Here is a 17,110-nt window from a genome sequence, read left to right as displayed (position 1 = left end):
CAGTTTAATCTGCCAGAAATTCCTTACGTAAAATTGAAGATGCGTATCCAATTTTTTGTTTTTATTAAAAAGAGACAATAATACAATAGGGTTTCCTTAACAGTGTTTATAGGAAAGTCGTATGTCCGTCGTTGTCTCCACGCGCTGTATTTCTGGATCGTGTTTTTGGCTCTATTACGCGGAGATCTAGGGTCCCACTTGTTCGTTTCTTTTTCAGTATGAACCGAAACCGACAGGGTAGTACGGTTTATGATCCGCGATGAAGCAGAGAGCCCGGCTCAACCCTACTGCCACTTCCTCTCCGGCAATGTCTCCGGCTCATCACCACCAATCGCGATCTTCCGCCATCAATGGCCTCTCCTCCGTCAAGCGCACTCAGAACTTCGCTGCCAAGGCGGCAGCCGAGCGTCTTGCTCAGGTCATGGCCTCTCAGACTACTGACGACGACGATGACGATGAAGACGGTGGAGACTTAGGGTTCAGGTACAGTGCGCCTCCTCCTATGTCTCTCACGAGGAACAACATGAACTCTGGTAGTAGTGCTACTAGTAAGCCTGCGGGTTCCTCTGCGAGGATCGGTAGATCTCCTTCACCGGCGGTGAGTTGCGATTATGTTGTTTTACTTTAACTCTTTGATTCGCTGAATGCATTTGGATCTTGTGTGATTTTGATGCGAAAACAATGTTGCTGGTTCGGCATTGTGCGATGAACTCTGTTTTCCAATGAATTAAAGAGAATTATTCAAAATGAATTGATTCAATGTGGATGTACTTCTTGTTTTTGATTAGTTGGCAAGGATTTCTGCGGAGGAAGCACCGTCGGTTCGTTCCACATCAGCTGGAAGGGCAACAACCTCTCTTCGTACAGCGGTACCACCGATGCCTCCTAGTAGAGCGTCCGTGAGGACTCCGGTTTCCATGCCACCTATAGATCCTCCTACCAGTCGAGAAAAAGATAGAAGGTAATCAAGTTGTCGTTTGTCTTTATGGAACTATTTAGAGCGGCCTTAGATGTTTTTGAGCTTTGTTCATGTTATTGAAGAGTCTAAAACTTTAGCTTGGCTTGGATTTTGCTCTGGTTAGAAATATTTTTTTGGTTTTACAATTTAAGAAATCAGATATGTGGCATGAACTACAGATGGTTATCTGATGTTGGACGATTGAACTCAAAAGATAACAGACATCAGCGCGATGCCTCTGCACTTCTTGACGAAGTAGGTTATTGTATAACGTTTAACTGAACATTGTCTTACCAGTTGACTTTGAACATCTTTTTTTCCCTGTACAACTCCTGAATTTCTTATGAAACTGACGACAACAGACAACTTATTCTGCAGCTCGACACATTACAAGAAGAGAATGAGAATCTTCTTGAAAAGGTATACCGTTTTCTATGTTTGAAGTTTTAAGGAAACTCGGTAGTTGCCTTGTATGCCCTTTCTCTTCATCATTTTAAAATAATCTGTGCATTTCTTGTACAGCTCAGGGTTGAAGATGAGATATCTAAAGAAGCTGAGGCCAGAGTTAGGGAGCTTGAAAAACAGGTAGTTGCTAGTTTAATAATGTAAGATGGCATCCTCGTTGACCACATGTAGATATTATTGTTAGTTAGAAATTTTATTTGGGATGCAAATGCACTCATTCCTGTATCACACATCACGTATCCATGGTTTTATCCGACTAAACTTGTAATGATATTCTTCCCTGTGGATTTCAGCTACTCTGTAGTAGCTGCTGAGATATTGGAACAGAGCATTTTTCTTGCTAAAAAGTAGTTGTTTCTTAAATATGTCCTATTCCTTTGGAATATCCCCATATAAACCATGCTGCCTCTCCCTTGTTGTTAGGTTGCTGCCCTTGGAGAAGGTGTGTCTTTGGAAGCTAAACTATTGAGCAGGTAAGTTGTGATCCTGGTACCTGTTTATCCCCCCTCCCTCTGCTTGAAGTTTATGTTGACATCTATTTCCTTACTGCAGAAAGGAAGCTGCATTGCGTCAAAGGGAGGTAAATGACTTGATTATGCAATTAAATAGGAATTGTTTGATTATTGGATATAACGTTCTGTATTATCTTCTTTCCTTCAATGAAACAAAGAACTAGGCTTCTTTGATTTTCTTTGTTTTCTTCTCCTGCAGGCCGCCCTTAAGGATGCAAAGCAAAGTGGCACAGTAGATAAAGAAATTGCATCTCTTAAGTCTGAAGTGGAGGTATGTATGGAAATATGTGGTGGCCGTACAATGTACATACTCTATTCTCACATTTCTTTAGCCTAATAATTTTGCTTGTGAATTTTTCCGCTGCTACTGACTCATGTTGATACTTTAATTTCTTGATTGAATCAGATTGCAAAAGATGAAGCTGCAGTTGTTGTGTGCCAGCTTCGTGGGGCAGAATCTGAAGTTAAATCACTTCGCTCAATGACACAAAGAATGATATTGACTCAGAAAGAGATGGTGCATACTTTTGTGCTTTTAAGCACCCTGCTGACAGTCTTAAGGATTAACCATTGACTTAATTTGTTTTTCAGGAAGAAGTAGTTCTTAAAAGGTGTTGGCTTGCGCGCTACTGGGGTTTAGCTGCAAAATATGGTAATCTACTGCAAGATTCCCCTGCCTTTCCTTACTGCTGTTGTTGGCTTTAGTTTTTCTTTATTAGTTAGGGGCAATTGCTAGGGCATTAGGGATGAACTAGCCTGCTTTTCAACTTTCCTATGTATAATATAAACAATATTAGAGCATGCAACTTGGATGTCAAACCACTGCACATATATGCTGGTGTTCTAGTTCTTGAGTTAATCAACATTTTTGTTTTTGCATGATACTCTTTAGTTATTATTTTCAAAAGCTCATAATATATATTTCATCCATCATCAACTCTAATGAATGCATAATTGCAGGTTTCTGTGCTGATGTTGCTGTCTCGAAGTATGAGTACTGGTCATCTTTGGCTCCACTTCCATTTGAGATTGTCATTTCTGCTGGACAAAAAGCCAAGGAAGAATGTTGGGAAAAAGGTTAGTAATTACCTCTGAGATTATTAATATTTATTGACATTCTCATTGGGTGACATGTTTCTATTATTAATAGATCGGCATGTATTCTCATTTGTACTAGACATTTTACTATTTTCTAACACTTTCACCTTAGCAGATAATGAAGACAATGAGAAGAGAAGCACACTTGCTCAGGACTTGAGTGATCTAACCGGCGAAGGCAATATTGAGAGTATGCTTTCAGTGGAAATGGGTTTGAAGGAGCTGGCTTCTTTGAAGGTCTGTTGTGCATTACCTGTTTTTAAATCTTTATGGTTTCTTGTTATGGTCTACAAACGTGAAATTTAGGCATTATGTGAAGTAATTTTTTGTTTTTGTGTATCTTCTTTGTTAGCCATTCGTTTTATATGCTTCTGTATCTTTTCTTGGGAACTCCTGGAACCTACATAATATTGTATTGTTGAAATTATGAAGGTTGAGGATGCTATTGTTCTTGCATTGGCCCAACAGCGACGGGCAAACGCTGTTCGACTGTCCTCAGGTATGTTTTGTAAACTTGGTGGTATATCCGGACATTCTTAATCATTGTTTGTACCCACTCATGTGACACGACTGCAATTGTCATACATTTCTTATTCTCACTCTCCTGTGCTTTAAATTCCATTTTCTGTTTCCTTGCTATTTTCATCAGTTCTAAGTGTTATCGTTAATGTGCATGCGTCATAAGTGCTGATACTTACTTTTCTGTCATTATTTGAAATCACGTGCAGATATCAAATCACCAGGTGATCCAAAGTTTATGGAGGCATTTGGTAAGTTAATATCTGAGTTTGGGAATTTACCACTTTTTCTCTAAAATAAAGATATTGTACAAAGACTTCCAAACAAAGTTGATAGACATATCCTTAAAGTGGTATTCTTCATCAAAAGCAAACTTTTTTATTTCCATCTATGATCAATCTCATATTTGAGGAGGAAGTTACGTCAAAAATGCTAAGACGTGCTTAAGCTGTCTCCCAGTGCAAGAATTCTTAATAATCCCTTCCTTTTGTTATCTCTCCCTCTCTTTGTCTCTCTCTCTTGGGAGGGAAAGTTAGGGTCTGTTTGGTATGCTTGTTTTCCACGTATTTCCGTTTTCATTTTCCGGAAAACAGAAAAACAACCCTGAAAACAAGTTTGGTTGCTCATTTTAGAAAGCACGGGAAACAAGAAATCATTGGAAAACAACTTGAAAACTGAAATGAAAAAAAAAACATTTCTAGAAATTAGAAAACAAGGGAAAAAGTGAAAGCATGACACAAACCAAACAGCCCTTAGGTTGCATCATCATGTTATTTTATCTAAAAATAGAATCAGAGATATCGTCAGAGGATACAAGTGTAATCAAAATGCAAGAATTTTTTAATTTTAGTTTTTTTTTCTCAGAATTGAGTCCAGAGGAGTCTGAAGACGTACTTTTCAAGGAGGTCTGCCATTTCTTCTCTTAGTTATCCGTATATGCATTTTATTTAATTTTTATGTGGAACAGACTGTTATATCGCTCCAAATCTGATACTGTTCATGTATATAACTTGCATAGGCATGGCTTACATATTTTTGGAGAAGGGCCAAGTCCCATGGTATAGAGGAGGGTATAGCCAATGAACGACTTAAGTTTTGGATCAGCCGCAGTGCGCACTCGCCAAGTTCTCATGATGCTGTTGATGGTAATAATAACTCTCTCATCAATTTACATGGAGAAAACATAGTAGCTTTCATGAAAGCTTAAAATGGTAATGATTGAACTTCATTGGGATATGGTATATGCTAAGCATGCTCAACTTGACTGCATGTTTGGTTTGCCCTACGACTTCCATTCCAAGTGAAGGGGCATACCTTAGATTAGCTTGCTAGAGCTAGGTATTCACATCTTGCCCTTTCATTCCATGGGGTGGTCAATTATTCCCCAATTATAAGTTTATCCTTGATTAGAATGATATTATATAAATTATATTATTATAATAAAAAAATAATAATCATCAAGGAATAATAGGATATCTAGAATTGTAATATGACAGTAATAATTATTGTAATATTTATGTATTTATGACAATAATTTTTCTTCAACCTATAAATTATTATTGTTATAATAAATTATATACTCATAATGCTATAATTATATAATTACTATTGGAATATAACAAGTTATAATTGTCATCCACAAGGGTTAATATAACCCCAAGAAGTGAGGGCAATTTGGTTATTGACAGTTGATTCACCTATCATTTCTAGTGACTTTCTACAAATATGAAATGGTTGCATTGTTCATCACCGTTTTAACAAGACAATACTAGAGACTCCAAAATTTGATTCCCAAAAGTCCCCCAAATCTATGTGGCATTAAAATAACCATTGATTAAAAACACACGTGTAGGGCCCACTTCACATCCAACACTCCACATTAAATGGGGGTTTTTTGGGGGTCACTTTTTGGGGGTCTCAAGCATTATCTGTTTTAATACCTTGTATTACCAGATGTGAACATTTATTTTGATTCTCATTCTATCCACCTTCCAATTCGTAAACCATTTCCGTTTTGCATTTCGCACTGGCTAGCAAACGTTACCATAGTTTTAAAAAGGATGAAAATTCTGTTATACTGTTATATGCTGACACATGCTACCCAGTGTCATACTAATGCGATTTTGACTTGGATTTATGCTTCTCATTAATAACTACTCGTTTTGGTTGTTCCTACTTAGTTGAGCAAGGGTTGATGGAGCTCAAGAAGTTGGGAATCGAGCATCGATTATGGGAAGCATCTCGCAAGGAAATCGATCAGGACCCTTTGGTATCTAGGAAAGCAGCCGGATAATTCTAGTGACCTGCTTTGCTTGACAGTTAGTACAGTACCTTATATGATTATAGCTCTTGTATTCTTTTGACCTTTCATTTATCTCTAAACATCTTTCTCAAGACTCTTGAATCTCAGAACTCTGCTGGAAAATTGAACTGACCAGTTGAATGTCTACACTATAAAGTCGGATTTTATATATAGTAGCAAGGCATGTATACATTCTTCCTGTTGTTTAATACAATGGATCAATTTGTCTGGTTCTGTAGACAATTGTTTTGAGTTGTTTGCCCCACTCTGTATACTATAATTATTACCATCTATCTTGGGATTGCCTTTTGGAACTTTGATGAGTTTTTCCTGAATAGTCTGATGTGTATTGCTCCAATGCTGTAAAGCCGATGCCTGGGGACACAAAGCCTTTGCCGGTGTCACCATCTCCACACTCCTCCCTCTGAAAAATCTTGTCAGTAAGAGCTGGATATGGTACCTAAGACACCCACTTGGGTGCACTAACAATGGCTTTTAGAGAGAAATACAGGCCTTTTGTCGTCTATCCAATGGAACTTATAAGAGGAATGGCCGTTGGAAGCATGGAATCACTGTTGAATAAGCTTTTTAAATTTAGCTCCTTGTGTTATGGCCCATGGAGTCTCTATCTAATGGCAGGGGCCATGGCACCAGCACGCGCTGCGGGTTTTGTTCTCTGTGTCCTTGGAACTAAACAACTTTTTTTAAAGAAAATCCCAAAAAGTTGTAATTCCACTTGTGTTCTTAACTGAAATGGGCACTTAGAATATAATATTGGCATAGTCTCCTAAGTGGACATCACTAACTAGAAAGTGGAAAAGCTATTCTTTTTGGTAGATAAGAGGCATGGAAAGAGAGGAAAACCCCTTAAAATTCTAAAGGGTCATTTTTTGACCTAATAATCTTACAGTTTTTCACTTTTTATGTTTGTCACACATGGCCTTATAACGAGGCTTTATTCAACTATTAACTCTAGATACCCACTTAAACCCCATTAAAACCCCTTTTCCTCTAACTAATCTTAGAAGCTTTCTAGCTAGGAAAATGACCTAGAAAACAAAGGGTGGTGGTAAAGAATAATCATGGAAGGATTACCCTACTTATTGGGTGTCTGTTTCTTCTTGTTTTTCCTTGTAATTATTGCATTGAAATGATGCCTACTGGATTGTGTTTTCTTCCAAGTGTGAAAGTTTGTATGGAAGTTACTATAGTTTGGCCACCAAAAAGACAAAAGGGAAATTGGTTGGCTAAGACTAGCTCCTTTTGTTTTGGTCTTTTGGCCTTTTGTCTCTCTAGAAATGGTTGGTCTTTCACTTGCAATAAAATAAAGAAAATGTGTCAGATTAGCCTTCCAGGGTAGGGAAAAAAAAACCTAAATTAGAAATCATTCCCCTCTTGACCTAATCATCACCTCACATTAGCGTAAGACACTAATAGTTTTGTTTAACCTTTTCTTAGTAAATTTGTTGGGTGTGCTTAGCAAAGATTGATTCTTCACTCACTAATTTGTCCTCTTTGAAAGACAGACTAATAAAGGAGAGACATGGCATGAATCAAATCAAATTATGATCGAACGTCTACAGGAGTAAAGGGGGAACTTAGTAGGGTTTTTGTGAGTCATATATAATCACCATTCATGCACCATGCTTATGCCAAAACCAGTTAATAAAAGGAAAATTAATATAATTAATGTAAAAATAGGAAATTTGAAAAACTTTTCCACATACATATACAATTAAGAGTAAATTTGATACATAAAAAATGAGGATATTATTGGCCAAAAATAAGAAAGTATAGAGTAGAAAAGGGAAAAGGTTGAAAGTTCTAACTTTGCTTCCATGTCAAGCCTCTCCAAAAAGCTTTTATATAACTTCATGGCCCCTTCACATTTCCCAATTAGACACACATGCTATTTTTTATTTTTATTTTTTTTGTTCAATATGTACTAAATAATAATATTGTCACATATAAATATATTGCTTTGGAAAAAGCGAGGGCATTAATTTATTATTATTTATCCAAAAAATTTAATAACGAAAAAGAGATGAATATTTTATGTGAAATGAAAGATTTGAGACACAACCTAGCTATGAAGGAAAGCAGAAGACGGAATAACAGACTGCATCCTGTCGTTTTGTGTTAGCGTGATGTAGAAAACGACACGAAAATGCAAAAGATGGGTGGGTCATGAGCCAGTGCGCCCACATTGTGACAACAATGAGTGCAAAAGCTATGAGTACAAGCCTAGTAAACAAATACACATTGGGTCTTTGTTTTTGCTAATTTGGATCCTCCATTATAGATAATCAATCCCAACTTTACCTCCATTCAAGGCAAAGTTCAATTTGGATAGAGGAAAATTTACCATGTCGTCGGGTCGGGTGAGTAATTTATGTGTTTGTGGGTCTGATACCTTAATTTAGACTCATATCAAATATCCAAATGATAAATTTATATAGTGTCATTCTCGATCACAAAAAAAAATCCATGATTTCAATGTAATTAGTGGAATTTGAGTATTTCAGCTAAAAGAATTTATCCCTAGCAAACTCGACCACTAATTGGCTAGTCTTATGGTTATCATTGTTAAGAATAAAAAAAAAAAATTACCATTTTTTTTTCCAAAATGTATTTCGCTCTCTCTCAATTTCACTTCGCGAACCCAAAAGGCAGCTACCAGCTTTCTTTGCCAAATATGACCCACTCACACAGTGGCTGTGTGAATGTGAGGGAGGAGGACTTGCGACGGGACTTTGTAGTGTTTACACTTTACAGAACCATGTAAGACAAATCCTAATGCCTCTATGACACGTCAAAGAAAGTTAAAACATATATATCTAATATTCCTCTAGACTCTTGAGTCAATATATATATATATATATATATATATATATATTGACTTGTAAATAGCAATGGCAGTCAGTATATGTAAAAAGTAAAAAAATTTCAAAATTCAGTAAATTTATTATTTTCTTTAGAAAAGAAAGAAGTAAGTTGACAAAAAATGCTTTGGATATACACAATGATGTAAAAGATCTCTGCTTTTATCACTATAATGATTTTTTTCCCTGGAAAACAAAAAACTAAAGACTGGGTTTCTTGCAATATTCCACCAGATTCTTCTTAAACAATTATCGTTTAAAAATCATAAATATATAATACTCATCATAACCAATCTAACTATTTATGTTTTGTTCGAAACAAAAATCAAATTCATTGCGATCAAACACATCGAGTATTTTGAGTTTATATCTGACGATATACAATTGTCATGTTTTTTTCATATTGATTTTGATTTTGATTTTGAAAAAAAATATCATTGGATTGGTTACAATGCATATTACATATTTATGATTTTTAAAAATTAAAATTAAAATTTATTTTTGTGACCCAAAAAACAAAATTAGAGCGGGACATGCTGTATTAAAAGTACAGCGGGTCCTCGAGTGTCAGCAGTTTATCATTACAAAACAAGAAAGGATAGCAAGACGACAAGTTGAGATATGGATGTATCATGTATAAGTAGTACTATAGCATATATAAATGATTTTTCCCTTAATCACTACAAGCCATTTTTTTCTGGGAAAACCAAAAAGACAGTCAGAATTTCTTGCAATAGTCCATATGTATCATGATTCTGATACACACCCCTTTTTTGAAAATTGTAGCTAAAGTATACCCTGGAAATTTCTTTGTAGATATAATTACATTTGCTGATATTATTACCTGTATAAAGCCATTTCCCATGGAATTAGTTCCCAACTATGGACTCTGTAGCAGTACTGAGTATATATATATTGGCTTATTTGCTGGACTTGCAGAAACCAGTGGTTCTGTAACTTCTGTGAGGGACATTCTCTCCTTTACTCCTTTCATTTTTCAGTTCACAGTCTAAAAGACCCCATTTTCCCTCACTCAACCCAAACAGACAAAAAAAGGGTCTTTATTTGTTTACTTATTTTATGTTTTAATAATAACAATTATTTTTTTTAAAAAAAAAGTGATTTCTCTTTAGGCATTATATAACGCCACCCCACTTAGCAAAATCATCCTAAGCTTCCACTTTTAACTCTTTTCTTTCACTCTCTCTTTGGGCTTTTTGCTCGTGTGCTGAAACCATGCCTTATCTACTACAATTCCTACCAGGGAAAATGGTGGCATTGGTTGTGGGTTTGTTTCTGCTATGCTTTTCAGCTCAAGTAGAGTCCAACTTTACCAACTCGGACAGGATTTTCAGGTTACCGGGTCAACCATTGGTCGGGTTCCAGCAGTATTCGGGTTATGTGACCGTTGATGAGAAGAAACAAAGAGCCCTTTTTTATTACTTTGCAGAAGCCGAAATAGATCCAGCTTCGAAGCCTCTTGTTCTCTGGCTTAATGGAGGTTCCAGCTTCTCATTTCTCTCCCACCAAAGCTGTTTATATGTGTATATATGTAAAGATATGTATGTATTTATCGATTTTGGATGGTTGTTTGGTGGTGTTATTGTATGCAGGACCAGGTTGTTCTTCTTTGGGAGTTGGGGCATTTTCCGAGAATGGTCCATTTAGGCCAAGAGGAGATGTTCTGGTCAGAAACCAATATAGCTGGAACAGAGGTTAGTGACTTTCTGTTAGCTTCCATCGATTTCAGTTAGTGGGTGTGATCATGGAAATAAAAAAATTCCCTGATCTACTTTGCAGAAGCTAATATGTTGTATCTGGAGACACCAATTGGAGTTGGGTTCTCTTATTCCACTGATACCTCCTCTTATGAAAGTGTAAATGACAATATCACTGGTGAGTTTTCACTCACTGGATTGCTCCGCTGATTTCATCTTCATAATTCTTGTGTCTTGGGTCTCCAGATTTCCTTAACAATTTTGCTTGAGAAGACACTTGCTTTGAATCCCAGAAGAAACAGAGTATTTGTGCCCAAGATTCAAAACTCAACTTCTTTTCCTTTCTTCTATTTTTCATTATATATATAAAACAAATACGGCTGCATATATTTGTGGGATACTGTTTTTCAGCTTTACAGATATTCCATCTTCAATGGCTACTTTTATTGTTTGTTGTTTTCTCTTTCTGATTTGACAAAAGCTTCCAATTTTGTTTTGTGGTCTACAGCCAGGGACAACATGGTGTTCTTGCAAAACTGGTTTCTGAAATTCCCACAATACAGAAACAGAAGTTTGTACATTACAGGAGAAAGCTATGCTGGTAATATTTTTTTTCAAGAACAATTCTTCAATCCAAACAGTATCAACATTGGTGGAGAATTCATACTCTTTTTTTTCCCTATTACTAGGGCACTACATACCCCAACTGGCAGATCTCATTCTTCAATTCAACAAGAAAGAAAATTTGTTCAACCTGAAAGGAATTGCTGTGAGTGAAATAGAGAAGGCTTCAATGCTTATGTTTCTAGCAACACTAAAGTAAATCCTTTTTAAGGTTTTTTTTTATTCATTTGATTGCAGTTGGGGAACCCAGTTCTAGAATTTGCCACTGATCTCAATTCAAGGGCAGAGTTCTTCTGGTCTCATGGACTAATATCAGATTCAACCTACAAAATGTTCACTTCAGCTTGTAACTATTCCCGTTACGTAAGCGAGTATTATAGAGACAATGTTTCTTCTGTCTGCTCAAGAGTGATGAGCCTAGTAACTGAAGAAACTAGTAGATTTGTTGACAAGTATGATGTTACCCTTGATGTCTGTATATCATCAGTTCTGTCACAATCCAAAGTCTTTAGTCCTCATGTGAGTAGAAACAATCTTCTGCTTTGTTTTGTTTTGTTGTCACTTGTTTAACTGAAAACTTACATAAATGTTTACTTTTTGGGCCCTCAACCGTAGCAAGTTGGAGAGACTATAGATGTCTGTGTGGAGGATGAAACAGTCAAGTATCTGAACAGGCTGGATGTGCAGAAAACTCTTCATGCCCGTCTTGTTGGCATCCATCGATGGGCAGTTTGCAGCGAGTAATTTTCTTTCACACAAATACTTTAAAAACATACATTCTGCTAGTTTAGGTGTGATTGATTCATTCCCGTTTTCTTTTCCCCTCAGAATCCTAGACTATGAGCTGCTTGACCTGGAGATACCAACAATCACAATTGTGGGTAGACTTCTAAAGGCAGGAATCCCAGTTTTAGTGTACAGGTAATGCCTGTAATTCCTTATGATGAAATCCTCTTTGTTTGAAGAAATAATAGCATATTGGTTCTTAATGCAGTGGAGACCAAGACTCAGTTATCCCGTTAACCGGAAGTCGAAAGTTAGTTCACAGTCTTGCAGAAGAATTGGGATTGAACACCACAGTGCCTTATAGGGTTTGGTTTGAGGGGCAGCAGGTAATTCTTGTTAAACACATTGAAGATCTCTTTAACAGTATTTCCAATGAACTAATGGAACTTCTTGGTTATTCACACCTTTCAGGTTGGTGGGTGGACTCAAGTTTATGGTAACATTCTATCCTTTGCAACTATAAGGGGGGCATCACATGAAGCTCCATTTTCACAACCCGAAAGATCGCTCGGGCTGTTCAGATCTTTTCTACAAGGCAGGCCTCTGCCAAAAGCATTCTGATCATTTCACGCTGAGAATTCAGATTCTAATTGTAAGTAAAGCTCAGTTATTCAAGAGAGAATCCGCTATTGGTTTGTTTGTTCTTTTGGGTTTTGTCCATGCCAATGGAGTGTAGAAATTTTTTGTAAAGATCTCAAGAAACAATGCAAAACAGCACAAATAGTTAAATTGCAGACGTTGCTTCTATGCTTCACTGAAATCCCTAGCATGTCAAAGCATATCATTAATCAACTTAATCAACAGTGCATAAAACTGATCAAGTAGTTCGAGAGCAGTTAGAAATTACAACTGGAGCTTCAACTGTCATTTTTAGGCAACTGAACTGCAAAGCTATTATAGGCCTTGACAACATCACAGATATGCTTAGGTCTCTTCCATCATCTCCACTTGTAATAGATCCCATGTTCTTGCAACAAGGGTCTTCGGGAGATTGTTCTCTGTCGATTTCCAGTCCCAGAGATGGACCTAACACCTTCACTGGCTGAACTGTGCGCACCCTGCACCACAATTTCATGAAAGTATTTCACAAACACTGTGAATAGGACATCACCATGAAAATATTTATGGCGCGCAGAATCCTAGGATTATCAGTGTCATCAAACCAAATCATCAACACAGGAAAAAAAAAAAGAAGAGAGGGAAAGAAAGTCACCTGCAATCCATATGGCAAGAGTATTTCAAAAGGTTGGGATTATACTCTGTCCGGCCACTACAAGCGTATGAAATAAGAAGCTAGTTATAGCACAAAGCGAAACAGAGACCAACTTAAGCAAAAACTTGATGGAAATGTACCTAAAACTTGGAAGGGTCATTTTTATTTGTGGCCCCATCCATTTGTTTGATTTCAACCCAGGAACTGCCAACAACAAGCTCATGACCAGGATAAAGATATAGCATAAATCATTCAGAAATGTGATGGTAAAATGGGAGCAAAATTTGTTGAGCCAAAATAGATAAAGAAACCAGAATCCTTCCTTATTTTAAGATCAAGCATGCAGGTATATTTAATTCGTACTGCAAAGATAAAAGACACGGGTTAATACAACTTTTGATCACTGAAAGATTTTTCATTTTTCATTTTGATCATTAAATGTTCAAATATTTCAACATGGTCACCAAAAGTAGTAATATGTTTCATACTAGTCACTTTTGGTCACCATGTTGAAACAGTTAAACACTATAATAATGACCATATTGAAACATATTATAACTTTTGGTGATCATGTTGAAACATTTGAACATTCAGTGACCAAAATGAAAAATCCAAAATCTTTAAGTGACCAAATATTGTATTAACCCTAAAAGACACATTCAACCTGGCGCGGATGAACAGCAAAAGAAAATCTCTGTGCAATACATATAGGATTTAATAAGAACTCAGAAGCAAACAGACTTGTCGAAAGCCACAAGAAGATTGAGAAAGCAAAGCAACTAGGTAGCAGTATATTCTTGGACAGGTCGAAACTTAACCAACATAGTAGGAAATGGGATCTGGGTAATTAGGAACTGAAGATCTATCTAAGAAAAGGTTATTCGCCAATGAAAACCGGGGTGGAATAAGCGAACAACTAGAAAGTGGTCTGTGGACAAGCATATGGCCCCATGGATAAGTAACAATAAACCAGAGAACAACTTTTTTTTTTGACAAGCAATCCAGAGAGAACATTATCTCAGTAATTGAGAACAGAAGCCCTGTGACGCACAAGGGTTTGCCCGTACTACAGCATGTATCACTGGTTGTGTGATTGACGGGATGAGTGTCACCAACTTACCAAGAGTTGTGAGGTTGATCCTACAGATATCTGTTGCAGAAGCACCCTTGATTTCTGTCACTCGAATATCCATGCCATCTTCTGGACTACTGAGAGTGGCATCCAAACCGATCGACTTTGAAAGACCACCATATTTGCTCTTGGGCTTCGTCATCGTCGGAGTCACGGTGATCCTCTTTTTCAAGAAGAAAGCATGTTAAATTCAGGAAAAATATGGGTATTTGCAATATCAATGACTTGTCCTGATACTCTGAGAGACAGCATAGGTAGTTCATGAAGAATTCAAAACAGGTTTACCTTTGAAAACCTGGCAACGTGACTTGGAAGCCCGACATCCTGCAAGCAACAGTCCAAGCAAGAGCAATGTTAGTTGAGGTCATAGTCAATGCACTTTTACTGTTTTATCACTATGAATAATCACTAAAAGTTCATCTGCAATTTCGAGTCCCATTTTGGAATAAGGATTTGCAGCCTCCTACCTTTCGTCCATGATCACAAGCGTCATTGCTGCTCACAAGCACTCTTGCTGCCCATCTGTTAACAAAGAGAACTACTAAGAAAATCAAATAGAAGGGAACTTCCTTAACCCAACAAAACCATTTCATCTTCTGCATACCAAGTTATTGAATTTCTGTTCATACGTAAACAGTCCTCCTATCATCAAGACCAAGAAACAAAAGAGGGGGAAGGCAAGGGCAAGTGAGCATTTAAAGGCACAAAGCATTTAGGCATACTAAGTGAGGAAAAAACCTGGTGCTTTTTCTTACCACATGAACTTGCAGTAATAGTTTACTACTCCCCAACATTAAACAACAGAAAGTTTGACCAAGTTGTGAAGGCAAGGCAACTTGCAAAGAAAAAATTATAAACAAAAGGGACCATGGCCTTTTTAAGATTTGGTGTCTTTAATATTTAAAACTTATTAACTACTGATGCTAAGAGAAACAACTTGCAAGTTGATTAACTGAACTTTAACGGAAGTTGGGTCACCTAGTTCTAAGCATAGTATTCATCTTTATTTGCATGATAAAAGCCCTCTTGCCAAAATCAGTCAAATTTCGTGAAATTGAGAACTAGGTCAGGTATTTTCACAAGCTACTATATGTGTGTTCATGCATATCAACTACTCTGAATCTATAATAATCCATTGTTAAAAAAGATTGAAAAAAACGATAGCTTACGCGCAAGATGTAGGGGGGTTCCAGACAATTCCTGCAACCACGACAAGCTGCAAGAGAGAACTCTACTCTGTTAATGCAATGCTCGATCAATTAGCTCAACGAAGAAACAAACACAATATATACCCTAAAGTCTTAGGAAACTACCTCGTCAAAGATCCCAGCCGGACTGTGATCATAGCTGGCAAGAAAAAACCCTCCTAAAGTATATCTATAGAATGAAAAGCATTGACTAATTAGTGGAAAATGGATATCTTTTAACTACACAATCCCTCTTAAACTGTCAGGGTAGAAGCAATGTATACCCAAAAGCTTCAACTAATCTGCACTCTTTTGGGATGAAGGCACGAGCGGTTTCTGATTTCACAAGATGGAGCTGGTACAATGCACTTGAATGGAAAACAAAACTGGTTTAATTAGATCAAATAAAGGGAATAAAAGACATGAAGATGACACCTTCAAGGGTTTTAGGTACACTTGCCTGCCCTTAAATAACCATGGAGGCTTCTGATAGCCTGATGAACAATTTGTTTCAGCAAATTCCATGTCTTCTTCAATTACTCCACAGATAGGATTTCCCTGTCAAGAAAACAACAGATATCATTTTTTTCATTCGATTGAAAAAGGTTTCTATAGATCATTAACAGGACAACAGATCTGCATTGGACTATAGTTGCCATCTTTGGCAACTATAAGAGCCATCTGAAGAAAGACAAAGAGTTTGAGGTATATAACAGAGACTAATACACAAATTTGCTGAAATTGAAGAAATTAGAAGTTTTTCTTCGGATTCAACATTTTCAACAGGTAAACATCTAATAAAAAGTTCAAGATCAGTGTTAACGTCCCTAAACCCCAAAAAAAAAACATTGCAGAGACAAAGATTAAGGATGAACGAATCAATAAAGAGTCTACTTTTAACACGAACGTATAAGAACCCATTTGCCACCAAACTTTACTAATGAGAACTAAAAATCCAGTAAAGCCGCATCAAACAGAAACCCAGTTTCCACAAGAAATGACTAAAGCTTTTTTCTTGGAAATTTGTTGAAAATAGATAGAATAAATGAGACCCAGATGAGAATTCAGTGTGGTTTGTGTGAGAGTGAGTGAAAGTTGCGGACTTTAAGGTGGGAAGAGAAGAGAAGAGGAGAAAAACCGACAGAGAAGGAGCGGGAGTGAGCTAAGCAAGAACAGGTGGTGTTGTGGATAGGCTTTGTTTATCTATTGGATTACATTCATATACATATATATGTGTATATATACAACACTGCAACACATATATTACTATATGACCACCATCATTTACTTTGGCGCTAAACTGACTTTTAACAATACCGGCCCTAGTTTTTCTGTTTAATCCAATTTGAATGTTGGTTTTAGTCTAATTTATAAATATTGAGACATATTTCTAGCCAATATGTCGTTCAAAATTAGCATATCAAGGGGTAAGAGGGGCCCGCTGTAGTTTTTCTACAGCAGCTCACATTATAATTTCATTATAGTCTTGAGTAAATTTTTTTTTAATTTCAAAAAAATTATATTTGTATTTTGATCATTTATACAATTCAACGATATATTTTTTTGTCCGAAACAAAAATTAAATTCAACATAAAAAGGACATAACAATTCTGAACCGTTGAATATAAACTTAAAAACTTTCTATGTCTTTTTCAAGTTGAATTTGATTTTTATTTCAAACAAAAAATATATAGTTGAATTCATTAAACAAAAT

General features: G+C 36.6%; 3 protein-coding genes across 5 annotated transcripts; 2 read left to right on the top strand and 1 right to left on the bottom strand.

The window, feature by feature from the left end:
• The first annotated feature begins 142 nt into the window (after positions 1-142).
• On the top strand, positions 143-6,106 carry LOC119999235 (coiled-coil domain-containing protein SCD2-like). Its single transcript, XM_038846705.1, has 17 exons — positions 143-598; positions 789-961; positions 1,138-1,213; positions 1,337-1,378; positions 1,481-1,543; positions 1,847-1,896; positions 1,976-2,003; positions 2,135-2,206; positions 2,342-2,452; positions 2,527-2,587; positions 2,896-3,012; positions 3,149-3,270; positions 3,466-3,532; positions 3,762-3,803; positions 4,417-4,457; positions 4,571-4,697; positions 5,733-6,106. The coding sequence occupies exons 1-17, from the start codon at positions 260-262 to the stop codon at positions 5,843-5,845; spliced, it is 1,644 nt and encodes a 547-aa protein (XP_038702633.1). The 5' UTR covers positions 143-259; the 3' UTR covers positions 5,846-6,106.
• A 3,588-nt stretch (positions 6,107-9,694) lies between these two features.
• LOC119999567 (serine carboxypeptidase-like 45) lies at positions 9,695-12,624 on the top strand. The gene is made up of 10 exons (XM_038847216.1): positions 9,695-10,237; positions 10,350-10,451; positions 10,537-10,632; positions 10,963-11,055; positions 11,144-11,223; positions 11,316-11,597; positions 11,694-11,818; positions 11,907-11,999; positions 12,073-12,190; positions 12,276-12,624. The coding sequence occupies exons 1-10, from the start codon at positions 9,973-9,975 to the stop codon at positions 12,423-12,425; spliced, it is 1,404 nt and encodes a 467-aa protein (XP_038703144.1). The 5' UTR covers positions 9,695-9,972; the 3' UTR covers positions 12,426-12,624.
• LOC119999568 (protein NEOXANTHIN-DEFICIENT 1) lies at positions 12,615-16,609 on the bottom strand. Of its 3 annotated transcripts, none has more exons than XM_038847217.1 (11): positions 16,539-16,609; positions 15,857-15,954; positions 15,681-15,764; positions 15,523-15,586; positions 15,379-15,425; positions 14,677-14,731; positions 14,495-14,533; positions 14,198-14,372; positions 13,218-13,281; positions 13,078-13,134; positions 12,637-12,922 (listed from the first exon to the last, which is right to left on the bottom strand). In XM_038847217.1, exons 2-11 carry the CDS (start codon positions 15,919-15,921, stop codon positions 12,682-12,684), a joined length of 891 nt encoding a protein of 296 aa, XP_038703145.1. In that variant the 5' UTR covers positions 15,922-15,954; positions 16,539-16,609; the 3' UTR covers positions 12,637-12,681. The 3 variants fall into 3 exon arrangements, with proteins under 3 accessions (XP_038703147.1, XP_038703145.1, XP_038703146.1); XM_038847218.1 differs by having other exon boundaries at positions 16,535-16,581; XM_038847219.1 differs by lacking the exon at positions 16,539-16,609 and having other exon boundaries at positions 12,615-12,922; positions 15,857-16,522.
• Between the last annotated feature and the right edge of the window lie 501 nt (positions 16,610-17,110).

This window comes from Tripterygium wilfordii, chromosome 6 (genome assembly GCF_013401445.1).
Source record: "Tripterygium wilfordii isolate XIE 37 chromosome 6, ASM1340144v1, whole genome shotgun sequence".
Taxonomy (NCBI): Eukaryota; Viridiplantae; Streptophyta; class Magnoliopsida; order Celastrales; family Celastraceae; genus Tripterygium; species Tripterygium wilfordii.
Note: the sequence above shows the minus strand (reverse complement) of the source record. Positions and strands in the feature narration are given on the sequence as shown.

Coding starts and splice junctions, on each gene's coding strand:
- LOC119999567 (XM_038847216.1), top strand. CDS start 9,973: ATGCCTTATCTACTACAATTCCTACCAGGGAAAATGGTGGCATTGGTT. Junction 10,633..10,962: donor TGTAAATGACAATATCACTG/GTGAGTTTTCAC, acceptor TGTGGTCTACAG/CCAGGGACAACATGGTGTTC. Junction 12,000..12,072: donor ATCCCAGTTTTAGTGTACAG/GTAATGCCTGTA, acceptor TTCTTAATGCAG/TGGAGACCAAGACTCAGTTA.
- LOC119999235 (XM_038846705.1), top strand. CDS start 260: ATGAAGCAGAGAGCCCGGCTCAACCCTACTGCCACTTCCTCTCCGGCA. Junction 2,004..2,134: donor CTGCATTGCGTCAAAGGGAG/GTAAATGACTTG, acceptor CTTCTCCTGCAG/GCCGCCCTTAAGGATGCAAA. Junction 2,588..2,895: donor GGGTTTAGCTGCAAAATATG/GTAATCTACTGC, acceptor GCATAATTGCAG/GTTTCTGTGCTGATGTTGCT.
- LOC119999568 (XM_038847217.1), bottom strand. CDS start 15,921: ATGGAATTTGCTGAAACAAATTGTTCATCAGGCTATCAGAAGCCTCCA. Junction 15,426..15,522: donor CGGCTGGGATCTTTGACGAG/GTAGTTTCCTAA, acceptor TCTCTCTTGCAG/CTTGTCGTGGTTGCAGGAAT. Junction 13,282..14,197: donor GATCAACCTCACAACTCTTG/GTAAGTTGGTGA, acceptor TGTTGTTGGCAG/TTCCTGGGTTGAAATCAAAC.